Below are 21,629 nucleotides of genomic sequence, written 5' to 3' on the forward strand. Positions count from 1 at the left end.
GTTTGTTTCAAAGCACTGCTCCTTCCTCAGGTGAATGGATAGGACATACCTCTCCATTCACCTGAGGAAGGAGCAGTGCTCTGAAAGATAGTGTTTGAAACAAACATATTGGGACTTTAACCTGGTGTTGTAAGACTTCTTACTGTGCTCACTCCAGTCCAACGCCGGCAGGTTCCTATTCATATTCCAGATGCCTCCGGTTTTTGTACCAAAGGCCTATTTCCGGAAGCTGGATATGATTATTTCAGAATTTGTGTGGGCTGGGAAGGTGCAACGGGTAAAGCAGACCCCGTTACAGAGGCAGAAGGGAGGGTTGGCATTGCCAAATTTGTTGCATTAGTATTGTGCAACAAATGTGGAGAAGGTGAGGCGTTGGTGGGAAAGAGAAGGGGCAGAATGGGTTAGGATGGAGGAAGAATCTTGCAGGGGTGTAGTCTGAGGGCTATGTTTCGGCGTTGTTGCCACTGGCATATATACGGAGAGCCCAGTGATGCCATCCACAGTGAAAGTGTGGAACCAGTTGAGGAGGCATTTTAGGATAGAGGGGATATCGGTTTTACGCTGTTGTGCGAAAACCACGGACATGAACTCCATCTATTCAAAAGACTTCTTAAAGGAACGGTTCCCAGTATATTTTCATCATGGGAATATCTTGCTGTATGCAGAATCTCAATGAGTGAACAATCCGAATGATATTTGCAAAGCATGAGGAGGTGAATAAAATGAATAACAAATTTCTAACTGAGAGGGTATTCAGAAACTATCTTGGGTGGAATCTAGGTTTGAGTCTAAAGTTATAAAGAGAAGTCTGTTCTTCCCATTATTTTTTCACTTTCACTTTAAAACAATTCTCTATTCATCTCTGTGGTACCTTACTCCATCCCACAACAATCAGACTCTTCTCCAGAAAGCAAAGTAGCCAAATTTGGAGGACAAAACTGAATTCAAAGTTTTAATGGCAAAGTAAGTAACACAAAATTTCTAATCAACCAGAGGCTTAAGTAGATATTCAAGATCTATATTTAATAATAAATTACTCTACTCTTCTTATAGTTCTTACAGTTTATTGTGTTCATAATGGTATATAAAAACATATAGGGAATAACATTCTGTAGTCCACAAATTCTTTGTTATTTAATTAGTTGCATAGTAAGAGATGTAAATATATATTATAATATAAATGTAACCACTCATCCAAAACATTAAAAAACTGTCAAACCCAAGTATAAAAAAACAAGTGTTAAATTATGTGTTCATTCTTGAGCTGCCTGTCTATCAATACGGGTTAGAAAACACATTTTCAATGGATAATAAATGCATGTAACATAGTAGTAGTACCTTTTAGCATTTATTAGGAGTTAAGATATCACGTAAGTCTTATGAATAGTTCCATTATAAACTATCAAAAGAATAAAATATATATATGATTTTATTGACTAAAAGGGTGTGAAATATTTAGTGGATTTCTGGCATTCATAGCAGACCAAGAAACTTTAACAGTTTAATAATCATTTTTATACATTCGCAGGATGTAGACATGGCTGGCTATTGTCGATCCCTAATCTCCCTGAGAAGACAAGTGAAGGCTATTTGTGTAGTAGAAAGTCTTTATTGCTAGTGTCCAAACCTAACTTGACCCACACTTTGTGGGATCGTTACCCAATTCTGGCACTATGTTATAGTCCTTTGGGTGGTGCAGGCGGAGCTGTTTCTACTGGCTGCCTTCATATTGACTGCACTAACTGCCTCAAACTGTGAATGATCAATAGTTTTGCTTTTCCGGTTTTCACTTCTGGAAGAAAGGATCATCATGGAGATATTCAAAAATCTGGAAGCCCTTAAGCATGAACGTGAGCTGTGGTTCAGTGGGTAGCACTCTTGCTCGAGTCAGAAAATAATAGGTTAAAGACTCACTCCAGGGAGTCGAAGTACAACATTTAGGCGGACACTCCAGTGCTGCACTGTTGGTGGTATCATCTTTTGTACGAAATGTTAAACCGAGTTCCCTCTTGGATGGACACACCGATTCTGGGGAACCATTTGAAGAACAGCAGGAGAGCTCTAGTAGTGTTAGTCTGCCCTATGCAGAAAATTTGAAAAGATGGGGAAACATTTTCCCAGGTATTGAAGATTCTCATTCAGCATGTATTTAGCCTAATTTCACTGTTAGGGCCCCATTTACCTCCATCAGGAGCCCGAGACACTTCATCTCCTAAAGTGCAGTCCTTGCAGTTCCATTATGAGCCCGGACTGAACAAAGATGTGCTGACTCCTGGAATAGGGAGTTTCAAAGCCCAGGGCTGCCCCCAACATCATTGATTTTGTTAGGGGTAAATGTTTCTGCCATTCACAATGCTGCTCAGTAAAGTCTGAAATTGGGAGGGATCCAGTGCAACCAGGTTCCTGCCATTTTCTACTGAGTTCCACTGGTCTTTTGCCTAGAGTTGAGGCAAGAATTTGACAGACATCCCCAGGAAATTCTGGACATAAAAACTTGGAAATATTTAGAACAATGCACCCGAAAAAATTTAATCTGAGCTGACTCAAGCTAAGGTTTTCACCTCCAAAATGTAGTCTAATTTGTTGAATTGCTAGCTGGTGATTGATGAGACAGCTTGACTGAATCAGTCATTTATGTATGTATCAAACACAACTAGTATTACTTCTAGGCCTTTTGTTACAGCTAGTAGCCCCAAGATCAGCAGCATGCTCTGTTAACTTTTGTTTTAACATTGAATTTAGGATGATATCATCCAAAAATATCCAAAGCTAATGTGGAAAATATGAAGCTTTAACAACAGCCAGAATTCTGGGCACTGCCTGAAATACTCGAGGTAGTGTTACTCGTGTTTTGCTTCAAACAGAAATAGTGAAATTTCCTTAAATCCAGATTAAAAGTGAATTACCCTTATCAAATATTGGGAATGGAATCTATCCTTTATTCAGCAGGTGGAAGTGTCCTTTGTGGTCAGTAAGTGTGCATCAGAAAGAACTATTAGTATTCTCAAAACTAACTTATCTTGAACTATTAGGAGGTTTCTTCAGGCTGTTGTAAAATCCAATATGGTGTCTCCCTGATACATTTAGGCATTATAATATGGCCCCAGTGGCTCAACTTTGGAGAGTATTGTGCCTACAGTTCTGGAGAAACGGAAAAGGGGAATGGGCTACATTAATGGATATATTATGAATCTGTCATGAAGTATTATTGACGGCACCAACTGGACCACTCCTACCTTCTGCTGCAAACTAAGGAGCTAGCTCTTGTGATCCTGCAAAAAAAAAAAAAAATCAAAGATGTTTTGTTTATGTTTTCTCTGCGTATGGTCTTGAATGCAACACATCACAATTTTACATTGGTTGATGGATAAGAAAGCTGATTTAGTTCAACATAATGAAGTTTACTCAGTGTTCGATGATCTAGCTGCGCTCAAAAAATGCCTAATTATTCTTTATCATTTTGATGAGAACATGCATTCAGAAAATATAAAAAAATTATTTTGTAAAATATTGCAGATTTGCCTTTTAGAAAAGCAGAAATATTTGAAACTGCACCAATTGTTTGTTAAATAAAACATCAAAAGCTGTACATTAGACATGATTTTTCTAAACTTTGTTTCTGGTATTAGACAATGCCAATTAAAAAGATCTTACATGGCTAAAGTTGATATTAGAGAGTTATTCAGGTAAGCCAGAAAATGTTAAAACATAAAATTCAACACTTTAGCCCTTGAATGTTTTTTAAACTAAATTAAATGCTTTATAATACCAATTTCATTTTTGTAACTGATTATTAATTTTGAATTTGGGGTTAGCTAAGACATTACAGAGTTAATAAATGTATCTTCATGTGGAATGTTATAAACCAACGTCAGATGTATTTGCCGTGAAGTAATTGTTCTTTCAGTCACCAGCTGTTGATTACAAAATTTCCTAACTCTTCTTTTTCTTCCTTTTCCAAGGGTAAAAGCTGTTTCAACATTGCCTGCAGTGTTTCCTTTACCATCTGGATTTCTCTCTGTAGATACTGTGGGGCAGTTATTAAGGATGAAACATGGAGATGATTAGCAGTTATTTTCCACTGAAGTTATTAATTGAACTGAAATGACTATAAAAGTACCAGCTGGACACGGCTAAAATAACTGCATTTTCAAACCAATTCTAAATATTTTGTGATTATAATTACCACACTAAACTCAAGTAAAATACCTTTAATTTCAACACTGGATTATTCTACCAATCTGGTTAACAGCATAGAGTAACTCACCAATGAGTCAAAGTCATTTCATGTCAGTCAAATTATTCATTTCACGTCAACAACATTTTAAACACCTCCATTGATTCACAACTGTGTAACTGACAGCAGTACAAATGTAGAGGGAACATGATGTAAAGATTAAGAACTTGCATAGAATCTTTAACATGAGGAACATCGAAGATGTTTCACCGAGGCACAAGGAAAGAATGGACAGAGAGACAATGAAGGTAATATTAGGAAGGTGACCAAAAGCTTGCTCAAGAGGCACGTTTCAAAAAGGAGAGGAAGGTGGGGACGTTGTAAGGATTAGGAAGGAAATTAGGAGCTTAGGTGACTGAAAGCAAAGCCTGCAATGATCGATGAAGAGAAAATAGAATGCAGGAAATGGAAAGATTTTTCGAGGTCCGGGGTAAGTGGTGTAGAAATAAGAGTGTTATCATAAAGATGAGAATTTTAAATAAAAAATGTTCAAGGACCAGGGGAGCCAGGTTGGTGAGCATTTGGGTAAGCAGACCTTGGACTGGAATTGGCAATGCTTGACAGGGTTTTGGATACTTTCAAGTTGAGAGCATAAAAAATAGGTACATGTGATGTGAGCAGCTGCGTTTTCGCAAGCTCATCTTTTAATCCGTCTTTTCATCCTTGTGCATATTTCTTTTTTGTTGTTACTTGGTTTACATGTGTTCCGAGAAATGCTTGTCGGTGTTTCTGCATGATGGTGCAGAGTTAGAATACTTAAATTCTCACTTGCCCGTGGTGGCTGGAAGATGTTAGGGTGGGCCCCTGCCTTTGATGGCAGAGTTTCTTTTGAGCGGGCTCCCACCGTAGCGGTGTGTACATCAACAAACGGGAGCAGCCATCGAAGACATTGTTCTAGTTGAAAATCTCAGCTCTGAGGTACAGGTCATCAAGGCCCAATTCCAAGAGTCGCAAGTTTTTTTTTTAAAGGAGGAATTGGCGGTGCACAAGTAGGTTCTTGCAGTAGGCAGAGCATCGTCTCTCGTGGAAGCCCACCTCCGAATGGTTGAATTCCTGCTGCATGATTGGATTGAGTTAAGAGAGATAGAAAAGAAATAGGAGGAGAGTGCTGCTGAGTTTAGTTTCCGAGGGTGTAGCGGTAGAGAAGTTCCCAGTTGAGTTCAAGAATCTCGATCTGGGCCTGGGCAAATTAAGTTTGATGAAGCACATTTAATCCCGTCTCCTAGGCCTGGTTGTGTCTTCCAATCACTGGTCATGTGTTGTCCTGTTGAGATGTTGGTCATGAGGGGTTGGAGGTGGCCAAGTTGGAGTCATCCCCCACCCCGGCCGGAGATTAGATTGTTGGCCACCTGGGTTCCGGTGAGATGGCATGGTAGAAGTATTAGTGTCTTGTGCTTCATTTGTCAAATCCTTGAGCTATCCTTTATTTATGCCTACTGTGTGCAGCAGTAAAGTCTTTAACTTGAGAACTGCCTTGCACCGTTGCATTTCGGTTGTTTTTCAGGACTTTGCTGCCTGTTGATCATGTTGTTCTCTGAGGTTATCAGTTTTTTCAGTTTGCAGCTAAGTGAATAATGAATAATGTGGATATGGTGCCCTACACCATTGATTATCCTGATCATAGAAGTTCACATCAAGTTAAGCCAAAGATTGAATACGAGATTTCGGCATAGTCTTTTCTCTTTATCCTAAACGTTGGTACTCGTTATGTTCGAGGAGGGATCTCCCAGTTAGAGATAACCAGTTTTTGTTTGTTTATTTGTTTAACTCCAATCCAGGGCATTCCAGTCTCTTTTAGGCCCAGGCAGACCGTTGGTTATCCTGATGAGGACTGGGCTAAATGTCTCTTTGTCTCCAACTTGGGATCGAGTCAGTCTTTTCGCCTGAGACAGGTCTCCCTCTGCGACTGTTTTTGTTACTGTTGGAACTTTTCTGAGGACAAGGGTGGCCCTCATTATCCCTAATGGCAGTGTTTTTCAAACGTTTTTTTCCGGGGACCCGGAAAACCTTCACCAACCGGCCAACCTTCAGAACCCACGCCGGCCGACCTTCACAACCCAGGCCGACCTTCACAATTCACGTGGGCCGACATTCGCGAACCACCATTTTCTCTTACCTTTAATGCAAGGGGTGAGCCTGCTTGGTCCTCATTTACTTGTTTGCTACTGACAAAATGGAGGATTTACAATTATGCCCAAAGCACGTGACGTCAGCGTTCAGGGCGAGTGACCTGCCTCTGCCTTGCTTCAGGCAGGAAGACTGCATTGAATTTAAAAAGAAATCTTCTCCTGCGTCAGTTGGCTGACATCAGGAGGCAGTGCTTCTCGCTTGGCTCTGCGCATGCGCACCGATGAGCAGGCACGCATGCGCAGTGCATCTGCATTTGTTTAGCTGGCCACGGCTGTCATTTTCAAAGCAGCTCGCAGGCAGAATTATTAAAAGCCGACCGATGCGGCTGTTGCGCGCAAATTCAAGTGATTGGGAACGCCGCGACGGACGGCTCCGCAACCCTCCCGACACCCACCCGCGAGTCGTGACCCCCACTTTGAGAATGCCTGCATTAAGGGACAACAGTTCCATATTCCTTTCCTCCGAGGTTTTCATATTTTCTCTTCTCTCCCTTCTGAGGTGATGTGGTGGTGGCTCAGCCTGGTGGTGTGGTTGCGGGCCCCAGGATGTCATTGGGCGGGTGTTGGACGGGCCCTCATTCTCAGGGCACCCGCAATGTGGGATCTTGACTGGTCTTCCTCGATGTTGGGATTCCTTCTGGTATAGCAATAACATGCGGATTTTGTCGACTTAACTGGTTTCCAGTTCATTGACTTTGCCCTACAAAGACACACGCTCCTGAATCACTGCAGTCAACTTGGACTTGTGACTGACCTTGTCGGTAAAGGTGCTAGTGTGAGTCGGCAGCTAAATTAATGGTCTCAAGGGAGGATCGACGAGGAACCAGCCATTCTTCAAATGAAGCCAAACTTCTTCGGGATTTATCAAGCTCAGTGACCAGAATGTTAGGTTTAAATTCACTGAGGTACAGTGAAAAGTATTGCTCTGCATACAGTCCAGGCAGATCGTTCCATACATGAAAAACATAGAACATATGACATGTTGATCAGTGTTTTTAAAAATGTTTTCATTCATTTACGGGATGTGCGCATCGCTGGTTAGGCCAGCATTTATTGTCCATCCCTAGTTGCCCTTCTTGAACCGCTGCAGTCCTTCATGTGCAGATACACCCACTGTGCCATTAGGGAGTTCCAGGATTTTGCCCCAGCAAGAGTAAAGGAACGGCGACATATTTCCAAGTCGGGGTGTGAGTGACTTAGAGAGGAACCTCCAGGTGGTGGGGTTCCCAGGTATCTGCTGCTCTTGTCCTTCCAGGGGAGTGGCTGTGGGTTTGGAAGGTACTGTCTAAGGAACCTTGGTGAGTTACTGCAGTGCATCATGTAGATGGTACTCAAGGCTGCCACTATTCGTTGGTGGTGGAGGGTTTGAATGTTTGTGGAAGGAGGAGCAATCAAGGGGGCTGCTTTGTCCTGGATGGTGTCAAGCTTCTTGAGTGTTGTTGGAGCTGCACTCATCCAGGCAAGTGGAGAGTATTCCATTACACTCTTGACTTGAGCCTTGTGGATGGTGGACAGGCTTTGTGGGTTGAGGAGGTGAGTTACTCGCTGTAGGATTCCTAGCCTTTGACTTGCCCTGGTAGCCACAGTATTAATATTAACTAGGGCAATCCCACAGTTGAGATGAAGAGGCTAAAGCAAGATTATATGGTCGTAGCTGACAAACTGAATTGATACTCAGACTTTTTGAGATGGAGTCCATGAAATCCTTGTACTTGTTGCTGCAGTGAGAGTGAGGCTATGTGAGGGGATTTGAGGACCTATTTAATTGTAAAGAAAAGTAGTTGTGATTGTTCTTAGCTTTCAGGATGACCCTAGAATAGTAAATACCTTCTTTTTCCAGCATAAGATAGACACAAAATCCACCAGTGCATGCAGACTGGTAGTGGATGTGCAGAAATCTAGTGACATCACTCTGCTGCGCCCAGCCTGCCAGTACCTAGGGCAGCACGGTAGCATGGTGGTTAGCATAAATGCTTCACAGCTCCAGGGTCCCAAGTTCGATTCCCCGCTGGGTCACTGTCTGTGCGGAGTCTGCACGTCCTCCCCGTGTGTGCGTGGGTTTCCTCCGGGTGCTCCGGTTTCCTCCCACAGTCCAAAGATGTGCGGGTTAGGTGGATTGGCCATGCTAAATTGCCCGTAGTGTCCTAACAAAAAAGTAAGGCTGGGGGGGGGGGGGGGAAGAGAGAGAGAGGGGGGGGGGGGGGGGAAGAGAGAGGGGGGGGGGGGGGGGGGGGGGAAGAGAGAGGGGGGGGGGGGGAAGAGAGAGAGAGAGACGGGGGGGAGAGAGAGAGAGAGAGAGAGAGAGAGAAGAAAGAGAGAGAGCTGCTTAATTCAGAAGTGAGGGAGCTGCTCACTTGGTCAAAAGGGAAAACATTATTGTCATGGGTGGGATGCCAGAAGAGATTTGTTGAAAATTAGTGTGTTAGTAAAAGCTACCTAAAAATCAGTTATATGAATATTTTAATCAATCGCAAGTAGCTTAAAACATTTTAGTTATCAAAACTACTGCAATATTTCAATCATAGAACATAGAACAGTACAGCACAGAACAGGCCCTTCAGCCCTCGATGTTGTGCCGAACAATGATCACCCCAATTAAACCGTATACCCGTAACCCAACAAACCCCCCATTAACCTTACACTACGGGCAATTTAGCATGGCCAATCCACCTAACCCGCACATCTTTGGACTGTGGGAGGAAACCGGAGCACCCGGAGGAAACCCACGCGCACACGGGGAGGATGTGCAGACTCCACACAGACAGTGACCCAGCTGGGAATTGAACCTGGGACCCTGGAGCTGTGAAGCATTGATGCTAACCACCATGCTACCGTGAGGCCCCTAATCAAATGATCACTTTGAACAATATTGTATGCTAAATAACAAAGTTTCTTTCTGACTTATTGACTTTCAATCAGCTGAAAAGTAGACCACAATAGATTAAATTAAATTTGAAGAAATTGCTATGATCATTTTAGTGATAATTATCCCAGTAAAAGCTTTTGTAATTTTACACAAACGTTTCCCCTCAAATGCTGATCAATACAGTGCAGCAAACCCAACTTCAAATTCTACGGTTCTGAAGTTAAAGGATATGAGAAAAACTGTTGTCATGGTTGTATATTGCCATTTGCAGCTGTCCTTCCAAACACAGCAGCCTGTCACGAATCATTTCACACTCTTCTTCTATGTCCACTGCAGATCCCCTATTATAGGCAACCTACAAAACACAAAATTCAGTTTTGTCAATTGTATTACGTTCAAAGTAGTTTTGCATTTCTATCTTGTGCAGTATCAAAAAAAATCCTAATTACATGTCTCCAAGAATGTTGAACAAAATTATTTCTGATGTTCTCTAACATTTTATTTAAACAACTATTTGATTTCATGGATAGTCACCTTAATTCAGGTTAACAGTATGAAGGACTGGAACTAACATCAGTTAAGATTTGGGAATGGATTGTTCTGTACGTAACCATTAATGTTATTATAGATAGTTAAGTCAAAGTAATTATGTGCATTTACAGCTTAAAACATATGTATGATTTAGCAAATGATGATGCTAAGTTACACAGGCAAATTATTTAATTTTCAATGGCTGTTCTTAAACAGATTTATTGGTTAGAAATCTGGCCCTAATACTTATAAGATGTATTTTAACTTTAGACAAAATCCATAGTATGTTGAATAAATATAGGAACAAAGGAATAGGAAGCCATTTAGCTCGAGCACCCCTCCACAACACCTCCATCTAGCTGCTGCTGGTAGTTTGAAAATTACTAGTTTTCATGTGACTATCATTTTGTAGTTTGAATTACAGAATCATAGAATTTACAGTGCAGAAGGAGGCCATTCTATGTTTTTAAGTATTTTCTGCTAAAATTGAGGGAAGCCGTCTTCATAAAAACTGAGTATTATTGGAAATCAACTAGATAAGTTAAGTAGACAGCCTTAATTGTGAGACAATTTAAAAAATAAGTTATTCATTAACAGATTTGTTAGAAAGGCTGGAAATGTAATTTGGAACACAAATGTTTATAACTTTTATAATTATAAGCATATTATAAACACTTGATTATTAATATAGCTTTCAAAGTGCTAAGAGAGAAAGATTAAAGTGTGTTCCTCAGGCCACAGGATTAAGAAATTAGGGGTGCGATTTAATGGCCGCGTGGCGCTTGAGCAAGAGTGCGAAGCAGCCATTAGATTGCAGGAGAGGCCGAAATCGCGGATCGTGCAGGGCGCAGATCAGTTTGCGATCTAAATGGCCCGCTCCCGTCAGCGAAATCAGGATCCCTCGCGGCGTAGCAAGAAACCAATAATCACCTCTTAAGGCCAATCTCCATACAATTAACTGGAAAAACTCCCTATCTAAAGACCTCCCCTGATCTAACCCGCCTCCTAGCAAGTGATCACGCGGCAGCTGATTACTACACCTCTTTAAAAACGTGAAGCTGGCGGAATGGCTGCTGCGGGGACCTGAGGTGATGAGTAGCTACCTTCGTTCCCAGGAAATGAGCCCGGGGGGGACTGGGGTTGCTGCGCTGGTGCTCGGGGGAGCCCGTGATGGGGGGGGGGGGGGGGGGGGGGGGGGAGAGGGAGGGGGGGGGGAGGCAACCTCAGAGTGGGCCATCATCGGAAAGGGGGGGGGTCTCAGCAACCTCGGGTCTGCCATGCCACCCCCAGAATAGTGTGTGTCCATTGCGGGGGCAACCCAAGCCCCTGCCTGTCTGTCCCACTGACCATGGAAGCCTCTGTCCACACGGCTGAAGGGTATTGCTATTAGGGAATTGTAGTTCAGCGAGTACTTCACAGACCATTAGTGGATTCCTGTGAGTAGGCGTGCCCTGTTGCATCTGGGCATTATTGCCCATCATCCCAATCAGACTGCGATGTTTGGACGCTGTGCCTGAACACTGCAGGAAGCAACACCATGGACGCAGCGGTCAACATCCGCTGGGGTCTTGTGACCAGGGCCCCCCATTGAGGTTGGAGGTGTGTGGTCAGGGCATGTCAGAAGGCAGGGGTTGTGAGGGGGGGGAGCAATGGTGAAGTGGAGGCTCCCGGGGTGGAAGTCACCACTGGTCGCCAGTCTCACACCCTCTCCAATTGCTTACAGATGTTACACAAGATGGATGATATCTTGGACCAGGCAGTGCTGCTGGCACGCCAGGCGCCGAAGAAGGCAGCGGCACCGATGGAGGTTAGAGGCGACTGCCCATGTGTAGGACCCCGCCTCACACCCCGAGGTCCAGGCCACCCATCAAGGAAAGGAGGGACCCAGAGGGGTAGACGCAAGGTGTACAGGCGTCGCTGGTCGTCCGAACAGATAATAATCTTTAAGTAGGCTTACATTAACATTGCAATGAGATTACTGTGAATATAACCTAGTCGCCACACTCCAGCGCCTGTTCGAGTACATTGAGGGAGAATTCAGAATGTCCAATTCACCTAACAAATATGTCTTTTGGGGCTTGTGGGAGGAAACTGGAGCACCCAGAGGAAATCCACGTAGATAAGGGAAGAAAGTGCAAACTCCGCAGACAGTGACCCAAGTCGGGAATCGAATCTGAGTCCCTTGTGCTGTGAAGTGACAGTGCTTACCACTGTGCTAGCATGTGCCGCAGGAGACTCCGCCTCAGCAAAGGAACAATGTGGCACCATGTCCCGTGGACTTGGCACCACATGGAGGAGGAGGAGAATACCTGCTCCCGGTGGCCATCAAGGTCACTGCACGCCTGAGGTTCATTCCAGGGCTCAAGTGGGGACTTGCGTGGTATCTCACAAGCTACAGCCCACAAGTATATCTGTGAGGTCACAGATGCCCTGTTTGCCCAGGCGGAAAACCACGTGAACTTTGACATGGACCAGGCACAACCAGAAGCCCGGATAGCAGAATTCTCCTTCAATGCCAGGATGCCCCAGGTCCAGGAATAATAGATGGTGTGTCGCCTTGTGCGCACCGAGCCATTAGGGAATGCCCCACATTAACCCCCCCGCAACCTTCCTCCGGCCCCCAAATATCGAGCTTGTGTGTGACCACCACTTGTGTGCATGCTTCTCCATCCCTCCACCCTATTCCATTCTCCCAGGGTGTGTATCATCAGTCCAGGGTGATGGGACTGTGTCGGCATTGTCAGCGGCTCACTGTCGAAGACCCGCGGTGTTACTCCTCAATCTATGCCCTACTTTGACTCCTGTCTGCTGAGTGCTCGCTCACACCCATCACCTGCACGTGGTGTGCCTGGGAGGATAGAATCCAGGACCTCCATGTCCAGGGCTAGGGCAAGAGTTTGGTGGTTGGCCTGCAATTCGGAAGAAAGTGCCAGAGATGTCATATTTCTTGGGTGCAACGTTTTTTTAATGCTGTACACATGTGTCCCCAACTGCCCCTGACCCCAAATGGTGCCGCCCCATGTTCCCCACCCCTTCCAACCCCTCCTCTCAGCCTTCACCCCTCCCTCCACTCCTCCCCTCCACGTGTCCTTTCAGTCACCCTCAGCCTGTTTAGTTTTCCATGCTCTGCTACTGCATGTCCCCAAGTTGCGCATCAGAGATGGAGGCAGCTTGCTGCCCACCGCGTCTTATGGCCTTCAATACCCCTGGCGGGTAACATCAGGGGACCCTGAGGCCAGAGGGCCCCAGCACACTTGCCGGCAGCACATGCCACCCTGATCCGGGGGCTGACTCTGAGATATGCGCTGTTGTCGGGGGAGTTTGTGGCCACTGTTGCTACTCCGTAGGGTGGTTCTGGGTTGGTACTCAGCGCCCCATCCTCCCAGTTGGTGCCCATTGGGCCCTGGGGTTCATCTCAGAAGAGAGGGACAGCTGGATCGAGCCCCAGCATTATCTGGCTCTGCCAGCCCTGGCGGCTTCCCAATGTCTGCAGCATGGTCTTGGCGATGCTCCTCAGTGACTGTGACATTCTCTGAAGCGCCCTGAAAATGTCCCACCTACGACTTGGACATCTCTACCGTGCCTCATCAGGTCCATGTGGGACTGGAACACGTCCCCCAGCGACTGGGACATGCTGTTGAGGTGCTCAGCCATGACCGTCTCTGATTGAGCCACACCTTGGACACCTCCAACATACTGCTGAGGTCGTGCACCAGGCTCTCGATTGCAGTCGTTGGCCTTGGTGCTATGCATTGCTGGCGCTATCTCCTGCACCCATAGCCTTTGGGACTCCTCCAATCGGCAATGGACCAGCTGGAGTATCTGAGTATCTGGAGTAAACCTGATCCAGAGGCTCAGTATCTAATTGGGACCCAGCTGCGTCCTGGGATTTAAAACTGATAACAGTAGTGACTTTAACCTGATGGGCTTCTGGTAAAAGGTGTTTTAAGTCTTATGGATGTTAAAAGGAAAGCTTAAAGGATTACTTAGTGTTGTATTCTTTGGGGGTTGTATTTGAATTAATGGTTGCTGAGATGTTCACTGTGTGTTTTGAAAAGGTTAACTGGAGTTCATAGAATAAACATTGTTTTGCTTTAAAAAATCCTTTTCCATTTCTGCTGTCCCACACCTGTAGAGTGGGCCGTGTGCTCCCCATACCATAATCTGTTAAACGGTGTGGGTCAGGTGAACTCCATGATTCACTTTGGGGTTCTCTAAACCCTGGCCCATAACAGGATTGGGAAAGTTTTAAAAACTAACAAAAGATTCCCCGGGATCACGCTGCGCCCCGGGATCGCGCTGCGCCCCGGGATCGGGCTACGCCCCGGGATCGCGCTGCGCCCCGGGATCGCGCTACGCCCCGGGATCGCGCTGCGCCCCGGGATCGGGCTGCGCCCCGGGATCGGACTGCGCCCCGGGATCGCACTGAACCCCGGGATCGGACTGCGCCCCGGGATCGGACTGCGCCCCGGGATCGCACTGCGCCCCGGGATCGGACTGAGCCCCGGGATCGGGCTGCGCCCCGGGATCGCACTGAGCCCCGGGATCGCACTGCGCCCCGGGATCGGACTGAGCCCCGGGATCGCACTGCGCCCCGGGATCGCACTGAGCCCCGGGATCGGACTGCACCCTGGGATCGGGCTGAGCCCCGGGATAGCACTGTGCCCCGGGATGGAAGCAGGGGGAGGTGAGAGAACCACCCCAAGCGGGCTGGTACTGTTGGATGAAGATCCTGCGGGAGAGTGCACATGTGGTTAGTGGGAGGATGGGTCAGTCTGTATGGCATCAATAACTCGAGTGTGACAGGTAATCTGGGTCAGTGTCAACTAACCAGTACAGCCTGGTGGAGGTCATTGATCTTCTTTCGGCAATTGGTGCTGGTCTTCCTGATGATATTTCCTGAGCTCACGGTCACTGCCACTTCCTCCCAGGCTGCACTGGTTGCCCTGTTGCTAACCCTCCAAGCCCCTCAGCGGAGGCAGTGGCGTAATAGTATTGTCGATGGACTAGTAATCCAGAGACCAACGATAATGATCTGGGGACCTGGATTTGAATCCCACACTATGGCAGGTGGTGGAATTTAAACTCAATAAAATATCTGGAATTGAATGTCTAATGATGACCATGAAACATCTGGTTCTCTATAGTCTTTTAGGAAAGGAAACCTGCCATTCCTACCTGGTCTTGTGTACATGAGACTCCAGACCCACAGCAATGTGGTTGACTCTTAAATGCTCTTTGAAATTGACTAGCAATCCATTCAGTTGTATTCAACCGCTATGAAAACACAAAAACGGAATGATAGCGGAAGGACCACCTGGCATCCACCTAGGCACCGAAAACGACAATGGCAAACTCAGCCATAGTCATACTCTCAGAATCATACCTTACAGCCAATGTCCCAGACACCACTATCACCATTCCTGGGTATGTCCTGTATCACCGGCAGGACAGACCCAGCAGAGGCAGTGGCACAGTGGTATACAGACAGGAGAGAATTGCCCTGGGACTCATCAACACTGACTCTGGACCCCATAAAGTCTCATGGCTTCAGGTTAAACATGGGCAAGGAAACCTCCGGCCGATTATCACACTCTGCCCACCATCAGGACTCCTCCATGTTGAACACCACTTGGAGGAAGCACTGAGGGTCGGAAGGGCACAGAATATGCTCTGGGTGAGGGATTTCAATGTCCATCACCAAGAGTGGCTCGGTACAGCCACAGAACGAGCTGCTAGACTAGCACTGAACGAGCCACAGTCACCACAGAACGAGCTGGCCAGATCCTAAAGGACATAGCTGCTAGACTAGCTGCTAGACTAGTACTGCAGCAAGTGGTGAGGGAAATAAGAGGGAAAAACATACTTGACCTCATCCTCACCAAACTGTCTGCATGTCAGTATCGATAGAAGTGACCACCGCGAGGGGACATGGGCGGACGCCCTGGAGAGAGTGAATTCCTCATCTTCCTGTGCGAGGCTTAGCCTCATTCAGTTCAAGGTGCTGCATAGGGCCCACATGACTGGGTCGAGGATGAGTAGGTTTTTCGGGGGCGAGGACAGGTGTGCCAGGTGCTCGGGGAGCCCAGCGAACCACGCCCATATGTTTTGGGCGTGCCCAGCGTTGGGGGAGTTTTGGAAGGGGGTAGCAAGGACGGTGTCGAGGGTGGTGGGATCCAGGGTCGAGCCAGACTGGGGACTCGCACTTTTTGGGGTGGTAGTGGAGCCGGGACTGCAGGAGGCGATAGAGGCCGGTGTTCTGGCCTTTGCGTCCCCAGTAGCCCGGCGGAGGATCTTGCTCCAGTGGAAAGATGCGAGGCCCCCAAGAGTGGAGTCCTGGATCAATGATATGGCGGGGTTCATTAAATTGGAGAGGGTGAAATTTGCCCTGAGGGGATCAGTACAAGGGTTTTTCAGGCGGTGGCAGCCTTTCCTGGACCTCCTGGCGGAACGGTAGGGAAATAGGCCGACGGCAGCAGCAACCCGGGGGGGGGGGATCTGGATTGAGGGCAGGAAGAACTGTGTACATGGGTTTGCGGGATGTGGCGGGTGCCTTTTTCCTTTTGTTTGAAGTTGCTCTTGAAGTTGGGGGGGTATTGTTCTTGGGGTGTGACCGCGGTTGTTTGTTAATAGAGTTAAGATGTTTATATTTTGTAAAAATTTCAATAAAAATTATTTTTAAAAAAAGAAGTGACCACCGCGCAGTTTTTGTGAAGATAAAGTCCCATCTTCACATTGTGTTGTGTGGCACTACTAGTGCTAAAAGGGATAGACTTTGAACAGATCTAGCAACTTAAGACTGAGGCACTGTGGGCCATCAGCAGCAACAGAACTATATTCAACAACAATCTGCAACCTCATGGTGCAGCATATCCCCCACTCAACCATTACCACCAAGCCAAGGGATCAACCCTGGTTCAATGAAGAGAGCAGGAGAGCATGACAGGAGCAACATCAAACACACCGAAAAATGAGGTGTCTACCTGGTGAAGCTACAACAAAGAACTATTTGTGTGCCAAACAGCATAAGCAGCAAGTAACAGACTGAGCTGAGCAATTCCACAACTAACACATCAGATCTAAGCTCTGCAGTCCTGCCGCATCAGCCATGAATAGTGGTGGACAATTAAACAATTCACTGGAGGAGGAGGCTCCACAAATATCTTCATCCTCAATGATGGAAGAGCCCAGCACATAGGTGTAAAGGGCAAGGCTGAGGCATTCACAACAATCTTTAGCCAGGAGTGCCAAGTGGATGATCCATCTCGGTCTCCTCCAGAGGTCCCCAACATCACAGATGTCAGTCCTCAGCCAATACTATTCACTCCACGTGATATCAAGAAATGTCTGAAGGTAGAGGACTTCCGGTTGCGGTGATGCGGAGCTAAGCCGCACGTTTGGTAGCTCCCGCTATTTTCGGTCTTTTGGGCTCTGTTAAGGGCCCGTAGCGGTACTGGTTGGGCTTTTCTCCGTATGGGAACACTTCCACTAAGATTATCTGCTGGTGGATGGACTGGACCAGAGCGGAGCGGTCAAAAAAAAATCGGCTTTGGAGCAGAGAAAGGTGCGAGGCAGGAAAAACAAGATGGCGGCGGGCGGGGAACCGGCAGCGCGGCAGCAGTGGGCGCAGAAGCAGCAGGAGCTGCTCCATCGTTGCTTCAGAGAGCTGAAAGCTGAGATCCTGGAGCCATTTAAGGCCTCGCTGGACAAGCTCACGGCGACTCAAACGGCTCAGGGTGCGGAGATCCGGGAGCTACAGCAAAAGGCCTCAAGAGAGCGAGGACGAACTCCTGGGCCTAGCAGTGTAAGTGGAGTCGAACGAGGCGCTCCACAAGAGGTGATTAGCGAGGATGGAGGAGATGGAGAACTGCTCCCGTCGGAAAACCCTGCGGATTCTGGGCTTCCTGGAGGGGCTGGAAGGTTCGGATTTGGGGGCCTATGTGGCTATGATGCTGAATGGGTGCGGGGTCATTCCAGGGACCCTTGGAACCGGGAATGCACCGGGGCCTGATGGGTTCCCGGTGGAGTTTTACAAGAAATGTTCAGATCAGCTGGGCCTGCTGCTTGTGAGGACCCTGAATGAGGTGAGGGAGACGGGGGGGGGGGGGGGGGGGGGCTCTCACTAATCCTGAAGCGGGACAAGGACCCCCTCAAATGTGGATCTTATAGGCCGATCTCGCTCCTCAACGTGGATGAAAGTTGTTGGCCAAGATACTGTCCAGGAGGGTGGAAGATGTGATCCCGATGGTTATACACGAGGACCAAACGGGGGTTGTGAAGGGGAGACAGCTGAATGTCAATGTGCGGCGGCTGCTCAATGTTAGGATGATGGCGTTGGCAGATGGGGAGGCGGAAATAGTAGCATTGAAAGATGCGGAGAAAGCTTTCGATAGAGTGGAGTGGAGCTACCTGTGGGAAGTGTTGAGGAGATTTGGTTTGGTGAGGGATTCGTTAGTTGGGTGAGGCTGCTGTATAGTGCCCCAGTAGCGAGTGTGGTGACGAATGGGAGGAGGTCGGAGGACTTTCGGTTGTCCCGGGGGGACGAGGCAGGGGTGCCCCTTGTCTCCCCTGCTCTTCGCATTAGCAATTGAGCCCTTGGCCATGGCACTAAGGGGTTCGAAGAACTGGAGGGGGATTGTGCGGGGGTGGGTGGGAGGAGCACCGATTGTCACTGTATGCGGATGATTTGCTGCTGTACGCTGCGGATCCGGCGGGGAGATGCCAGAGGTGCTGAAGATACTTGGGGAGTTTGGGGATTTTTCGGGCTATAAGCTCAATGTGGGGAAGAGTGAGCTGTTCGTGTTGCACCCGGGGGGGCCAGGAGAGTGAGATAGGAGAGCTCCCGTTGAAGAGGGCAGTGAGGAGCTTTGGATATCTTGGGGTCCAGATAGCTAGGAGCTGGGGGGCCCTCCATAGGCTAAATTTTTCGAGGTTGGTAGAGCAGATGGAGGAGGAGTTTAAGAGGTGGGACGCGTCGCCACTCTCATTGGAGGGGATGGTCCAGTCAGTTAAGATGACGGTGCTCCCGAGGTTCTTGTTTCTCTTCCAGTGCCTCCCCATATTGATCCCGAAGGCTTTTTTTATGTGGGTTAACAGGAGTATTCTGGGTTTCGTGTGGGCGCGCAAGATCCCGAGGGTGAGGAGGGTATTCCTGGAACGAGGCAGGGAGGTAGGCGGGTTGGCGTTGCCCAATTTGTGTGGATACTACTGGGTTGCAAATGTGGCAATGATCCGTAGGTGGGTGATGGAGGGGGAGGGTGCCGCATGGAGGAGGGTGAAGGTGGCATCCTGTGTGGGAACGACTTTGGAGGCGCTGGTGACGGCCCCGCTCCCACTCTCCCCGAGAAGGTATTCTACGAGTCCAGTAGCGGTGGCTTCCCTCAAAATTTGGGGACAGTGGAGACAGCACAGGGGGGAGGTGAAGGCCTCAGTTTGGACCCCGATATGGGGCAATCACCGATTTGCACCAGGGAGAATGGATGGTGGGTTTTTGAGTTGGCATAGGGCAGGCATCAGGCGAATGGTTGACCTTTTCCTCGACGGGAAGTTTGCGACTTTAGAGGAGTTGGTGGGGAAGTGGGGTCTCCCCCGGGAACAATTTTAGATATATGAAAATCAGGGCGTTTGTTAAGCGGTAGGTGGCGGAGTTTCCGCTACTGCCGCCTAGGGTGGTACTGGATAGGGTGCTGTCGGGGACGTGGGTCGGTGAGGGTAGGATCTCGGCAATTTATCAGGTGATGCAGGAGGAGGAGGAGGCCTCTGTGGAAGAACTGAAAGCGAAGTGGGAGGTGGAGCTAGGGGAGGAGATCGACGAGGGGACGTGGGCAGACGCACTGGGGAGGGTGAATTCCTCCTCTTCTTGCGCACGGCTCAACTCGATTCAGCTGAAAGTGGCGTGCATGACTTCCAGTGGCGTCCAGGATGAGCCGGTTCTTTGGGGGAAGAGGACAGATGTGGGAGGTGCTCGGGGGGCCCGGCGAACCATACCCACATGTTCTGGGCGGGGGTGGTGGGGACCTTGTCCAGGGTGGTCGGTTCCAGAGTGGAACCGGGCTGGGGGCTCGCGATCTTTGGGGTAGCATCGGAGCCGGGAGTGCAGGAGGCGAGAGAGGCCGGCATTCTGGCCGTTGCGTCTCTAGTAGCCTGGCGTAGGATTCTTTTGCAGTGGAGGGACGCAAAGCCCACGAGCCCGGAGGCCTGGATCAACGACATGGCCGGGTTCATCAGGCTGTAGAAGGTCAAGTTTGCCCTGAAGGGATCGGTGCAAGGGTTCTTCTGGCAGTGGCAGCCCTTTCTCGATTTTCTGGCGGAGCGTTAGAGGGTGGTCAACTTCAGCAGCAACACGGGGGGTGGGGGGGTTAGGGATTTGTTAAGGGGGGTTGTTTTTGCGACTGTTTGTCTCTTACTTTTTTGCTTTTTGTATTGTTATTAATTTATTGCTTTGTATTGGGGGGGGGGGGATTCTGTTTATCTTTGTATTCTGTTTATTTTATTGTTGGGAGAAAATTTTTTGTTGAAAACTTTGAATAAAAATTATTTAAAAAAAGAAAAAATGTCTGACGGTAGCAGATAGCACAAAGGCAATATTCCGGCCAAAGTACTGAAGACTTGTGCTCCAGAACTTGCTGCAAAGCTGTTCCAGTTACATCACTAGCATCTACCCGGCAATGTGGAAAGTTGCCCAGGTGTGTCCTGTTCACAAGAACAAGGACAAACCCAACCCAGCCAATTACCGCCCTATCAGTCTACTTTACATCATCAGCAGTGCTATCAAGCGGCACTTACTCAACAATAGCCTACTAACGAACGCTCAGTTTGGGTTTCACCATGGTCACTCAGCTCCTCACCTCTTTACAGCCTTGGTTCAAACATGGACAAATGAGCTAAATGCCAGAAGTGAGGTGAGAATGACTGCCGTTCACATCAAGGCAGCATTTGACCGAGTATGGCATCAAGGAGTCCTAGCTAATCAAGTCAATGGGAATCAGGAGGGAAACTCTCCGCTGGTTGGAGTCATACCTGGCACAGGTGGTTGGAGGCCAATCATCTCACCTCCAGGACATCACTGCAGAAGTTCCTCAGTGTAATATCCTAGGCCCAACCATCTTTAGCTCCTTCATCAATGACCTGCCTTCCCTCATAAGGTCGGAAGTGGGAATGTTTGCAGATGACTGCACAATGTTCATCACCATTCACGACTCCTCAGATAATGAAGCAGTCCCTGTCCAAATGCAGCAAACCTGTATAATATCCAGACTTGCGCTGACAAATGGCAAGTTACATTTGCGCCTCTTCCGGTGGCATTCTGTAGGGGGATGATGTGCACGAGGCAGCTCCCACTACAGTACTGAACTTTTAGCTCTTTTTATTTAGTCACGGGGAATATTTTTGTTAAAAAAAACCCACACATTAATACAGAGCTCCCTCGAAGGTACCAGCAGGAAAGACAAAGCCGCAAGGGACCAGTCCAAAGGCCAGGAACTCACCTCCTGACCACCGTCTTCAAGGCACAAGCCAACAGAAGTCACTAGAGTGCAAAAGAATACTTGCCTGGATGGGTGCAGCTCCAACAACACTCAAGATCCAGGACAATGCAACCCACTTGATTGCTCTCCCTTCCACAAATTTGCAAACCCTCCACCACTGATGAATAGTGGCAGCATGTATACCATCTACAAGATGCATTGTAGTAACTCGCCAAGGTTCCTTGGACAGCACCTTCCAAGCCCACAACCACTACCGTCTAGAAGTACAATAGCAGCAGATACCTAGGAACCGCACGACCTGGAGGTTCCCTCCAAGTCATTCACCACCCTGATTTAGAAACATATCACAGTCTCTTCACTGTCGCTGACGTGGAAATATA

The 21,629-nt window shown here is 47.8% G+C and overlaps 1 protein-coding gene across 12 annotated transcripts in view; it reads right to left on the minus strand.

Moving 5' to 3' along the window:
* Positions 1 to 1,050: 1,050 nt before the first annotated feature.
* The window catches only part of disc1 (DISC1 scaffold protein), a 201,561-nt gene continuing 180,982 nt past the window's right edge, over positions 1,051 to 21,629 (minus strand). For 7 of the 12 annotated variants that reach the window (XM_038800517.1, XM_038800516.1, XM_038800510.1 and 4 more), the window contains 2 exons: positions 9,464 to 9,587; positions 1,051 to 4,029 (listed from right to left, as the gene is read on the minus strand). In XM_038800517.1, the coding sequence (XP_038656445.1) occupies positions 3,908 to 4,029; positions 9,464 to 9,587 (246 nt within the window). In that variant the 3' untranslated portion in view covers positions 1,051 to 3,907. Of the gene's footprint in view, positions 4,030 to 9,462; positions 9,588 to 21,629 lie in introns of those variants that run through there. The other 5 variants (XR_005461043.1, XR_005461042.1, XR_005461046.1 and 2 more) reach the window with 3 other exon arrangements.

Source organism: Scyliorhinus canicula, chromosome 6, assembly GCF_902713615.1.
Source record: "Scyliorhinus canicula chromosome 6, sScyCan1.1, whole genome shotgun sequence".
Classification (NCBI taxonomy): domain Eukaryota; kingdom Metazoa; phylum Chordata; class Chondrichthyes; order Carcharhiniformes; family Scyliorhinidae; genus Scyliorhinus; species Scyliorhinus canicula.